Source organism: Ambystoma mexicanum, chromosome 14 (assembly GCF_040938575.1).
Source record: "Ambystoma mexicanum isolate Mex_15411 chromosome 14, UKY_AmexF1_1, whole genome shotgun sequence".
Lineage (NCBI taxonomy): Eukaryota > Metazoa > Chordata > Amphibia > Caudata > Ambystomatidae > Ambystoma > Ambystoma mexicanum.
Genome location: NC_090940.1, coordinates 544,894,563 through 544,907,384, shown reverse-complemented (window position 1 = coordinate 544,907,384; position 12,822 = coordinate 544,894,563). Strand labels below are relative to the sequence as shown.

General features: G+C 50.2%; 1 protein-coding gene across 1 annotated transcript in view; it reads left to right on the top strand.

Moving 5' to 3' along the window:
- Window positions 1-202: 202 nt before the first annotated feature.
- FBLN5 (fibulin 5) overlaps window positions 203-12,822 on the top strand; it is a 282,075-nt gene continuing 269,455 nt past the window's right edge. Inside the window, exon 1 of the mRNA XM_069637841.1 lies at window positions 203-587. Within this exon, the coding sequence (XP_069493942.1) occupies window positions 574-587 (14 nt within the window). The 5' untranslated portion in view covers window positions 203-573. The remainder of the gene's footprint in view (window positions 588-12,822) is intronic.

The following is a 12,822-nucleotide window of genomic DNA, read 5'->3' as shown; positions in this document are numbered from 1 at the left end:
TTCGCACTAACTCGCTAGGCCTTATCGGCACGAACTTGAGGAATGCTTAGGGCGCCAGTATTAAGTGCTATGGTGCATAGGGGAAGTCGGTGTTTATATTTCGATAAGTATGCCGGCGTTCTGGGCCTGGAAGGGCTCAGTGGGGAGGCGGGGTCTCTACTTGGGAAGCGTGCTAAGTCTCCTAGCCTTGGCAGGCTCCCCTCGATTGCTGTGACCCGCCTGGGCCCGGCCGGTGATATAAGCCAGCTGCCCCCGCACGGAGGCCTCCATTTGCATTGGACTCGAGCGCACTTAGAAGGCGAAGTGTTCATTTTTTTGCATTCCTCCTCCCTCAAATGGTTTAATGCAGAATTACCGAGGCGGGCTAAGCAAAACCAGGTGCCTGCGCTGGGCTCCAGCCAGTGTCCGGCCAGGATCCCGTCCCGTCTCCTCGGCTCTGTTCTTCGGGGGCTCTGAGAGCGACTACGCAGGAGGCCGGGGGACCTTTCCGGGGGGCGCTTCGCAGAGGTGACCCGCACAGGTGAAAACAGCCCGCCGGCGGAAGAAGACAGGAAAATAACCCCGATTTCAGTCATGCCACACTTGAGGTAAGTGCTTTTTGGTAAAGTGGGTCAGCGCGGGGGGTCGCTCTGAAAACATCTGTGTGAGTTGTACTTTTGGGGCCCGCGCTTCGACCAACACATAGCTGTGAGTGGTGGCTCAAGGACTCTTCTTGAGACCACCACCAAGTGTAAGCAGTGTTGTGGTATGCGGTGCGTCACGCATCCACCGCGACAGAGAACACCGTAACGCCGCAACCAAAACGCCGCAGCGCGTTTTTAACGAAAAGTCGAAATGTCACCTCTCTGGCGCAGAGATGCTTTTCTGTGACCAAAGGAAATGCTGCCGCCAACCTTAAGTATCGGCCTTTCTTAAAAGTGCATAAGGGTATGCATTTGGGGGAGGGGGGAGGGGTGGAGGGACGACGATGTGTGCTTCTTTGGCTGCTGTTCTCCACCACACAAATGCACCAGTTCCAACGTTTCTCCGAGAAGTTCTGGGAGCCTTGTGCTGAAATGAATGTCTGCACCTATAACCGCTGCATTACGCCGCCGCATCTGCCAGAAATAGAACACTACACCCTAGGCAATGTGCTGCTAGGTTTCCAACATCTACAGTGCACCTATGTCGACGTGCACCCATAAAGCATTGTTCTCCTGGTGCATGGACCCCCCCCCCTTATTTTGTTTTGGCTATTATATGGTTCTGTGCGCGCTGCTAATTCATTCATGCCAATATTGTACATTCCATTCGGGAGACTCTAAAACAGTCATTGTTTAAACTTCGATGTCTGGGACGTATAATATCCATTCATAATCTCAGGACTACAAGTACCAGAATGCAAACTGCAAGCCAGGACTGGACTGGTGTCTCCTGATTGGAATGGATAATGTTGGCTTGTATCCCAATAAGCCGAAACTAGTACCATGGGATGTAAAAAATAGAGAGAGATGGCACGGGACACCGTCTGTGGGTGGTGTTCGGTTATTTGCCCGCCCATTGAGTGCCTCGTGCCATGCTAGACCCTATGGCCATTCAAGCGCCCACTATCTGCCAGACCTCCCCAACTGCCGAATCACACCACTGGGATCTGGTTGAGCTAGCCCTGTGCATTCTGAGCAGCCCTCTGAAACGTGATGTCATAGCAATTGTAATAAAAATGTCTTAACCTAGTGTGCCATCTGCCACTTGATTTATCTTTGGACTGAATTACGGTTAAAGAGAAGCTTTGGCAAAATCAACAGTTTTAAAAAAAATCATTACATAACCATTTGCCAGGCACTGCCATCCTATACCCAGGAACTCACATAATTTGCCAGCTGTCGCCATACCATGGGCATGTAGTACCAGTACGGAAGTGCCTGGAAAATGCTGATCCCATGCCTACACAAAAGCCAAAACCTCTGGCTTTGCCAATGCTTGTGTAACAGCCTTTTCCCCCTTCTTTCTCCTCTCTTTCTTCCTCTGACTGTTATTCTACCCCAGAAGACGGCTATGGTCTGGATACCCCGGGCCGGGCACCGTACGTACACCATCCTCGGGCGAGCCTAGGTGCCCTGCAACTACTTTGGTGGTTATTTGTCGCAGCATGACAGCATAGTAAGATAACAATAGGGTATAAGGTTTATACATCGACGGTCATTTTTTAAAATGTTATTTTCCAAATTAATTTTCTTGAAAAATCTAATCGAAAAATATATGGGGTGTGGACAAGGGTATATAAGGGGCCGGAGGGGGTAGGCAATAGTGTAAAATGAAAGGGGGGAAACGAACCAAAACATTAAAAATTTAAAATTGTATGAGTTTTTTCAACATCGGAAAAAAGACTGACGATGAATGAAAGGCTGTCGATGAATGAACATAGAACCCAGATGCTTGCTGATTGCAATTACTGAGGCATTAGACTGGCTCTCCTTGTCGCACGTGTGAAGTCTGCATGTGCCAGCTGGTGCCTTGCTGGCACCCTACACATTCTGACAGGACACAACCCCCACAGGCGGCCATTGCGCCTCCTGGCCCCGGGCAGGGGCAGGCTCCGGGAGCCTGGGGGCTCCGCTGCTGGTTCAGTGGAAGTTCAGTGCTGTGTGTCCCGGAGCAGCTACGGGGAGTGCTGCGTGCAGCACTCACGCGGACAGAATGCAGATGTGCACATCTGGCATGGCTCTAGCGGTGGAGAGGGGACTAGAGGAAGCAGCCTGTTTCCTCCGCTCTCTGTCAACTAAAGAATGGCCCTGCAGCCCGAAATTGTCACTGTGCACAAGCCTACAACATGTGACTCATTGCAAAGGCGATATTTAATGCCAGGCTTTTCATATTCCATCAGTTATGGGACATTTGATATCATTTGGGGAAGGCATATGTTTGGCTTGTTCTGCAGAAACCAACTCCCCTTGCAAGCAGAATGGAGCTTAGTGCGTCCTAGTTCACAACTTGATATTGTTAATTTGTTAAGATCACAGGGTTTTAGCAGGGATTTCAAATGTGCAAATGGTCTGTGTGTTTATTTATTTATTTGTTGTTAACGTGTGTGGATAATCCATATAATACATCATTTTTAGCTTTGGCTATTGGGTGTTGCTAAAGCGCCACCTATAAGGCGGAACTATTCCATTAGAGTTCAACCCGGGAGAAATGGCATATGAGGAGTGGCACAAAGCGAGTAGGTGTTGTTTGGTTATGTACCCACTCTTTAACTGCCCAATGCCATTCTAGTCGTTATGGCTATTCCTAGCCACTACCTGCCCCTTTCAGCACAGAACGCATCCTGCTGGGATCTCCTTAAGCTAGCTTATCAAGCCTTGCCATCAAACGTTGTTCCTGAAATGCCTGCCAGTGTTTTTTCAAAGCAGTCTTTTGAGAGTTAATGACTTAATTGAGCTCTAAGCGCTCTACTGGTGTAATAAATAAGCCTTACCAGGTGTGCCTTCAACCACTTGATTTATAAGCACTAGGCATGCCCTTCACTGAAGTCCTCTTAAAAACAAGCAATAGTGAAGCCAACAGTTATGGCTTGTGTATACGTGGTAGACATTTGCCAGGCACTGCTATTGGATGCCCAGGTACTCACACTTTTCTGCAGCTGCTACCATCGATGGCCAGTTAATACCACTATGCCAGTACCTGGCAAATGCCTTTGCCAAGCCTACACAAAAGCCTAAACTGTTGGCATTGCCAATCTTGTTTATTTGTTGCTCTAAATAATTAACCATGAACATTCTAATTCTGCGTATTACACCTGGTGATATTAGCAGCAAGGGTGTGAGTGATGCGAGTAGCACACAAAGCACGTTGAGGTGCGTCTTAGAGCTGAAGTGAAAACATGGTGTGGCGTTAGCCGTGTTTGGGATTGGAGTTTGTTAAGGTAGAGCAAATTCTTTGCATACTCAACTGTGAGTGAACATTAAAGAGGCCCTGGCAGGGGAAGAGATTTTAGATTCCATGCCCATTCAATTTTGGCCTCTTGGTTTGGGCTTAGCTGCAGATCAGAGGCCCCAGTTGTGAGGGGACTTTGAAAGTGAAACAAAAAAGAAGGTTGCAACTGTTTTTTTGGGGACTTTTAGTTTTGTATTTTCCATTTTAAATGCAGTACTTAAAATCTCAGAATTCCAAGAAAAAATGGGATTGGGTGGCTGTCTCGCGCATGGAAATGGGAATCCTGAGAGCTCTGGTGCTGACAGGCCAATCCGATGCCTAACACCGGCCTCCCTGAACCTGCTAGCTATCCACCCTGATATATAAAGACCACTTGGGGGGGGTGGGAGGGGGAGCAGGCAATTTCCCCACTCCGGTAGGTTCCGCTTCTGGAAATCTTTCCCTCCACCCCAGGCTTGAGCATGACATCATGCAAATCCACAGGGACATTAAGAATCACCCGTTCCTCAGTGCTTACATGCCAACATGTCCCATTCCAGTTGGGAGATGCTATTCCAATCCAGGTTTGTACTGCGGTGTTAAGCACCACTTCCCGGGCTGGAACGGGTTCGCTCGGGCTTCTAACGAGGGATCCGAGATGTTAACACACTTTCCAGCCCCTGGAACGGGGAGCTTAATGCCATTAAAACCCCGGGTTACCAAAGCAGTAAACCAGGGTGCTAAAAAAAAAGATTTCATTCATTGAATGGGACGCCATGGAAAGGGCCCGGACGGCGGGTCTCTTTGGAGCACCTCTTCCCTATCCATGGAAGCCGGAGAAGCAGGGAAGGAGGCTGCGGCCTGCGCCCTGCGCCACACCAACAGACAGGTAAGTGGGGTGGGAAAAGTCCCAGAGTGCAAAGTTAAAACTAGGACTGGACTAGTATCCCCCGACTGGATTTGGACACGTCATATATGGTGCTGCCTTACAGGGAATTCACACTGAAGACTGCCCCCGGCAGCATTATATGAGCTGTCCATGGCATCCAGACTACCAGCGCCAAACGCCTTGCAGTTCATAACGAGGGCCCAGCAGAATGTTATGTTACTTGGCATTGATATAGCGCCTTATATATCATTGGTATGACCTCAAAGCACTGGTGGATTGAATAACTAAGACAAAAATTCCTCTGTAATCTCCTCCTACTCGAAAGAGCTCTGAAGCGCCTCGAAGTGTCATGAGCACTATACACACATTCGAAATGGGCAAGGACACAGGAAAATTGGAGAATGCAAGGTAGAATTGGAATACAAGTTTGGGAGGTATGGTGGGGCAGAAAAATTGCATTTTCATGGACATTCCGCTGTCCCCACTTTTCTGTCTCCACTACTCGGTGGGTTGTTGATAGGGAAAGCTGGACATTTCCCGGGGGTCTGAAACCTGGGTTTCCCAGATGTTTAGGACTGCGACTCTCCCGCTCTCGTCCCATTGACTGCTGTCTAGGGCTGAGGGAAGTTGTCTTGCGAAACATCTGGAAAGCCAAAGGCTGCAGGCGCAAGGTTTAAGCGCACATTCATTTTCCGGGCATCCCTTTCCCGAATGTTTCAACCCCCAGCAGAGATGCAGGTCAGGCGCGGCCGAGCTGCCCGAGCTCTCGCCGTGACGCTGTCCTAGAACCGATGCGACACAGCGGGCGCCACCAGCAGGGGGCGGTTCTGAAACCAGGCGCCAGCGCAAAGAAAAAGGCAAGGCCGAATCACGGGCCTTTGGAACGCTGGTAGACCTTGCTTTCACAATAAATAAATAATGGATAGAATTGAACAGTCCCACAGTGCCCGCATCATAGTTTTGGGAGTGACAAAATGAAGGACTGGATGTAAATGGGCAGATTTGCATTATAGTGCTTGCGGCTTTCTCGGCATTTGGCACAGTTGTGAGTTTCCACTCATTCGGGCACGACTGGGGACGTTTGCCCACTGCAGTCTAGACCGTACACCCCCCTCCGTGTTGGCACAGGAATCCAGCTTGGCAGCGCTCCATTAACCCCTGAAATCGGGGAAAGTCGTAAGTGGCGAAACTGAAGCCTTGCAACGCCCAGTACCAACCCATTCATGTCCCACTGGTTTCAGTCGCGGTGGTTACTGGCGGCCAAACCACTTTTTTTTAATTTACCCACCAGAGAGGCCGTTTCGTTTATTTCATGCATTCATGTTTGCTGAAATCTGACCGGGCATGACAGGTAGATAGGCGGGTTGAGCGCCTGCAGCAGAGAGAGGGGGTGGAGGGGGTGCCACAACAGCTCAGTGGTTGGATTCGCATCAGTGCTGCCCCGGGGCAGAGAGAGAGCCAAATAGCAATTCTGTTTCTCTGTATAGAAGGAACGCAAAAGCGCGGCGGATTCATTGCAGAAAATGGAGTGATAGAGGACTTTTCACTAAGCAGCAGTATCAAAGAATGGGGCCCTTTCCCAGGTGCAGACTGTAAGGGCAGCGAGGCCCTTCCCGATCCCCAGCGAACAGCTACCTGGGAGAACCCATCAGTGCAGTGGAGATTAGTGCTATTGTAATTAAAAATTGAGTGAAACATAGCGGGGGGAGGGATGGTCGTCTTTTCTGTCTATGGTTCTCATTTGTCGGTGAAGTATTTGAGGAAGCAGGGCGTCCAGATCCTTCCTGAATCGTGGGAGGGAGGAGCCGGGGAGCCGGCCTGACGTCAGCCGGAAGGTTGTTTCCAGAGCATCGGGGCATAGCAGGAGAATGTCCGGAGCATAGGGGCATAGCGGCCTGAAGTCAGCAGGAAGATTGTTTCCGGAGCATAGGGGCATAGCAGGAGAATGCCTGGAATCGCAGGAGGAGGGAGCCGGCCTGATGTCAGCTGGAAGGTTGTCTTCGGAGCTTAGGAGGAGAACGCCTGGAATCGCAGGAGGAGGGAGCTGGCCTGATGTCAGCCGGAAGGTTGTTTCCGGAGCATAGCAGGAGAATGCCTGGAATCGAAGGAGGAGGGTGCTGGCAGGGACGTCATTTCACCAAAATGCCAGGGGTAGCGGAAGTGACATCACGCGACACTTGACCCCCAGATGACATCACAGGAAGTGATGTCATTTGACCCCACCCCGAAGTGATATTGCGGGAAGCAATGGAACATAACATTTCACCCGTTGACAAAACAGGAAGTGGCATGACAATAGCATTGTACACTAGGAAAAATATGGTTACGATATCACTATAATGTGATGTACATTTCATACAAGAATGGATCGCCATATGTATCGTGGATATCAGTGTGTATAGGCCAATATTACCAAATTACTGTGAATGCAAGTAGACGTACATGACCAAATGGTAATGATGTGTTATTATATAGCACTTAGGCTTAAGCGATTTATATACATAAAATATACACCTAATATCACCCAACCTGTGTTGGTACTCATTTATCGACCTCAGAAGGATGAAAGGCTCAGTTGAGGCCTTTAAGAACCGACTAAATCAGTGACTCACCCCCTGAAGTCTGCCTGAAATAAACCTTTAATGAGTCTAGCAATTTATAGAGTTCCAGAAAGACACATTTTTTGGTATTGCTATTCTTTTTTATTTAGGGTCAGTGCTGAAAGTGTTAAACTTGTGGCACTCCTGTTTTTATTTTTAATGGGCCTGAACAAGAAAGCCAGCCACTCCATAAGTAAAGAGCCACAGAGTGCTGGCAGCAGCCCAGGAGCTTGCATTACAAGAAAGAAAAAAGAAGAAAATACTTTTTTTTGTTTTCTTTTTTAGAGGTCGCAAAGGAGACCACAGAGGTCGCAAGGGAGACCTCAGAGGTCGCATTTGCAACCTCTGGCGACCCCTAAATGACGTCCCTGGGTGCTGGCCTGGTGTCAGCCGGAAGGTTGTTTCCGGAGCATAGGGGCATAGCAGGAGAATGCCTGGAATCGCAGGAGGAGGGAGCCGGCCTGATGTCAGCTGGAAGGTTGTCTTCGGAGCTTAGGAGGAGAACGCCTGGAATCGCAGGAGGAGGGTGCTGGCCTGATGTCAGCCGGAAGGTTGTTTCCGGAGCATAGGAGCATAGCAGGAGAATGCCTGGAATCGCAGGAGGAGGGTGCTGGCCTGGTGTCAGTCGGAAGGTTGTTTCCGGAGCATAGGGGCATAGCAGGAGAATGCCTGGAATCGCAGGAGGAGGGAGCCGGCCTGATGTCAGCCGGAAGGTTGTTTCCGGAGCATAGGAGCTTAGGAGGAGAACGCCTGGAATCGCAGGAGGAGGGAGCAGGCCTGATGTCAGCCGGAAGGTTGTTTCCGGAGCAGAGGAGCATATGAGGAGAATGCCTGGAATCGCAGGTGGGCGGAGCCGGCCTGATGTCAGCCGGAAGGTTATTTCCGGAGGCTAGGGGCATAGCAGGAGAATGCCTGGAATCGCAGAAGGAGGAAGCCGGCTTGATGTCAGCCGGAAGGCTGTTTACAGAGCATATGAGCATAGCAGGAGAATGCCTGGAGTCGCAGGAGGAAGGAGCTGGCCTGATGTCAGCTGGAAGGTTGTTTCCGGAGCATAGGGGCATTGCAGGAGAATGCGTGGAATCGCAGGAGGAGGGAGCTAGCCAGATGGTTGTTTCCAGTGCATAGGGGCATAGCAGGAGAATGCCTGGAATCGTAGGAGGAGGATGCCGGCCTGATGTCACCCGGAAGGTTGTTTCCAGAGCATAGGGGCATAGCAGGAGAATGCCTGGAATCACAGGAGGAGGGAGCCGGCCTGATGTCAGCCGGAAGGCTGTTTCCAGAGCATACGAGCATAGCAGGAGAATGCCTGGAATTGCAGGAGGAGGGAGCCGGCCTGATGGCAGCCGGGTGGTTGTTTCCGGAGCATAGGGGCATAGCAGGAGAATGCCTGCCTTCTGGCTTTCTTCCTCTTGCAGGTCTTGGTTTCCAGCCTGGTGATATCCTGCTTCTGGTATTGACCTCCTGAGATGGTGATCTTTTCAGCTAAGTAGTATGATGGTGTCCTGGTCATTAGTGCTCAGGAGGGGGTGCCGGCTGCCTTGAAGGTGATGCAAGCTTATTGGGGTGATCAGTGTAGCTCAGCATGTGAGGTAAATGTGGTTGAATCTCTTCAGTCCTGCGATGTGGCTTGCTGGGCAGCTTTCAGAGGGGCCAGAGTAGTGGTTGGAGCACCTGCTTGGAGAGCTTTGCCCCTTCCAGGTGGGTAAGCACCAGAGTCTTGACGACGGATCTGAAGTCTGAGGTGGGAATGAATGGTCTGATTCGGCGCAGGAGTGAGACTTCATACGCTGCTGTTTTTTGTTCTTGGCGCTGTGTGCTTTGAAGGAGAGGTCCCAATTGATGGTGAACCAAGGTGACTTTGCATTAGGAGTGAGTTGAGGGGATAAGCCGTCACAACCCATCTGTGCCAGTACGTTTCGAAGTTGGGTGCGTTTGATGGCGCCCGGAGAAGAATGAACTCTGTTTTGGTTGGGTTGAGTTTCAGATTGGCACTTGACATGCAGCCTAGAACAATGGAGAGCTAGCGTTTCCATTGCCGGATGTCGTCGACACAGTTCACATAGCTGTGTGTCAGCAAACTGGTGGTTTTTAATTATTAACTTGTGTGGTGTATTCTCTTCCTCGGTGATCAATAGGTTTTGGCTCTTCAGTCTTAGGCTCCCAGACCACCAGGCTCTTAACAGTCTTAGGCTGGGCTCTGGCACCACTGGGTTCACCATCCCCGTCGTCGTTCCCTTTCTAGATGTCAGCCATTCTACCGTAGCCAATGCTGGGTAGCTTCTAGAGCCTTATTCTCTGTCACCTGCTTTTCACCCTCCTCTTTTTCATGGTACGCTCTTTCCTTCCCACTCCAACTCCTCACTCTAGCTTTTCTTTGCATTTTCTCCTTCCTCCCCCTGTCTTGGGTTCTCCATCCTTTCTCCTTCCTTCTGATCTTTCCCTCCTAGTATGCCTTTCTCTCCCTTCTCTCTCCTCCTTCATTCTTCTAACTTACTCCTTCTGCGTGATCTTTCCCCTCCTAACTCACCTTCCTCTCCCTGCTCATCTTCACTTTTCTCCTCACTCTGACCAGCTCCATACTCCTGCACCTACGTCCCGTGGGCCAATGGGGGTGATGATAGGGTAACCCCGAGCACCTGCCTGGGCTTTTTAAGTGAGCTTGGGGATTGGTGCGTGGTGTTCGGCCTACTCCCTAATCCCTGATGTAGCTAATGGGTTCCTAAATAAAAATCGGGCCCACAGTTCCTCGGGCAGAGGACCTAAAACTCTAGGCCGCCATCTTGAAATCACATAGTCCTGTTATATAGTTTGCCTAACCCTGCGATGGCCCTAATCACCTGGTTGTGCGTCTCCCTCCTGCCACAATGTTCTCTGGAAGAGATGATCAGTGAGCAGCTTTGCGGGGAGTAGCCACGCACAGGCCACTTCAGTACTGCATCCGGCAGCGATCGCGGTCTATGTTCCCAAGCACCCGGGATTCAGTGCGGAGAATACCGCAATGATTCCTTTTGTAGGGGTGGGTTGTCGGCCCCGCATGGAGTCTGGGAATGGGGAATGTGAGCATCTGTGCACAAGCGCTCAAGAGGGCTTTGCGTTGAAGAGGGCTTTGCGTTGAAGAGGGCTTTGCGTTGAAGAGGGCTTTGCGTTGAAGAGGGCTTTGCGTTGAAGAGGGCTTTGCGTTGAAGAGGGCTTTGCGTTGAAGAGGGCTTTGCGTTGAAGAGGGCTTTGCGTTGAAGAGGGCTTTGCATTCAAGAGGGCTTTGCATTCAAGAGGGCTTTGCATTCAAGAGGGCTTTGCATTCAAGAGGGCTTTGCATTCAAGAGGGCTTTGCATTCAAGAGGGCTTTGCATTCAAGAGGGCTTTGCATTCAAGAGGGATTTGCATTCAAGAGGGCTTTGCATTCAAGAGGGCTTCGCATTCAAGAGGGCTTCGCATTCAAGAGGGCTTTGCGTTCGAAGGACAGTCATCTTTTTTTAATAAGGAGCTTTATTTTCAGCGAACCACCACATACACAGTACCCGCCTATCGAATGATTCGAATTCTAATGATGCTCACTTGGAAAGATCTTGCATCCGCCCCACAATCGCGATCCCCCGCGCTGCTAATTTTCAAGATGTCCTGATGCTGTGCACCGTCAACAATTCTAGAGGCTGAACATTACTCCCTTCTTTCCCGGGATCAAGCTCAGTAACCCAATCAGAGCTGTACAGTGTAGTTACCTGATCAATGCCTAAGTCTCCTCTACCCAATGAAGGGGGATCTGGGGGTTCATTGTGTGTAAGTTCTAGCGAATCTATTCAAATGCATCAGGGGTTCTCCCTGATTGTCGCTTAGATCTCATTTGCCTTCACTTTGATTTCTGGTGGGTCCCAGACCCATGGTGGCGGTGCTCCGCCTGGCTTCTCTTCTTATTGCAGCAGCCTCAGGCTTCGGTGTACAGATCCTTCGTTCTCCCCGGTGGGAAGCAGAAATCGTTCATGTGCCCCAGCTGGTTGTTGCCTTGTGGATGTCGTACAGGACACTAGGGGACCACACAACCGCTTGTCACGGGTGTTTTTGTCAGCAGTGTCCTTGCAATTCCTCTGGGGAGTGACTGACTCTTCCTTGGTCTGCCTTCTGCAGGGACCCAGGGCCCAGCTTGCCTTCTGTGCTGGGTGGCTGTTCAGACTTTCCTGGAGAGATTCACTTTTTCTAAAATAATATGGTTTATCTCTTTATGTCAGGATGGAGTAGGAGGGATTTCCCTACCTAAAGAAACTAAGGATAGACCCAAAAGTCAGTTTATGACCAAAACCTATACTTGCCCTCACAACTAAAGATATCAAATGTGTAGGGATGTCAGCAACCAAATAAACCATGTTCTCCAGCATGGGGTCTGGCATGGATTCACATGCTCACGAATAACGAATATTCCCAGTCGTCAGGCTGGGAATCCTCAGTAAAAGAAAAAACTGTTTCTCTTACAAACTGTATTTCTCCTTTAAACCAATCACTGTCCTCTGGGACATACTGCCCCCATCCAAGGACAGCCCTATCCCAAAGCCCATGCTCTGACAGCCATCTGCAGATTTTTACCTCATGCTTCAGTGTTGGGAGTCCGTGAGTTTGCTCTTCGAGCTACTTCTATCCTTTATCATGTTTTCAACGGAAAAGGGTTCCATTTTTGTTTCAAAAGCGCCTTTGTGCTCTTTTTCTCATCTGCCGACAGCGGGGATCAGTTGTCGGTAAATTTCAGCACCACCAAGGACGAAGATCGTCAGTTTCCAGAAGGCCATTGGGCCTACTTTGCGCCCTCCGACCATGACAGAAGGGAAGGAGGGAAGGTCCCTCAATAAGCCCTGCACCAAGTGCGGGTTACGGAACGTGTTTGTGGAAGACCAGCACCTCTCTACTTCCTTCACTTGGACCATAAGGAGGTTGAGTGCAAGATATGCCTTTGGTTCTCCAAGAACACGGCAAAGGACAGGCACAGTAGACTGTTGGCATGGCTTAATGCTAAGGCCTCTGCCCTGTGCCCCAAGCAATGTCATGCCTCACCCAGGACCGGCCAGTGCGAGGAGCGGTCTTCTAAGTCCTTTGAGGGCACTTCATCCGTGGGGGCAAAAGATAAGGCCAAGAACTGCAAGTCTGAGTCCAATGGCGTCGCCACAGAAGTGGGTCGCAAGGTGGATAGGACGTGATCGACATCACCCTCCACCTCCATTGCCAGAGGGCAATCGAGCTCTTCCTCAAAAAGGAAATCATCTACCCCGGCTAAACTGTGGGAGAACTCTGAAAGGATGCAAATGGAGGAGAAGGTGGCAGCTGAACTATGCAAACAGGCCCAATCTGCTCAGGCCTAGACTTCATCAATGATAGAGTTGGTGGCAGCTTCTCTAATGACGGCTAAGGGAGATGACCATGTGAGAGTAGTACAGAAAGTATCCTTGCCCCCTAGGCGCG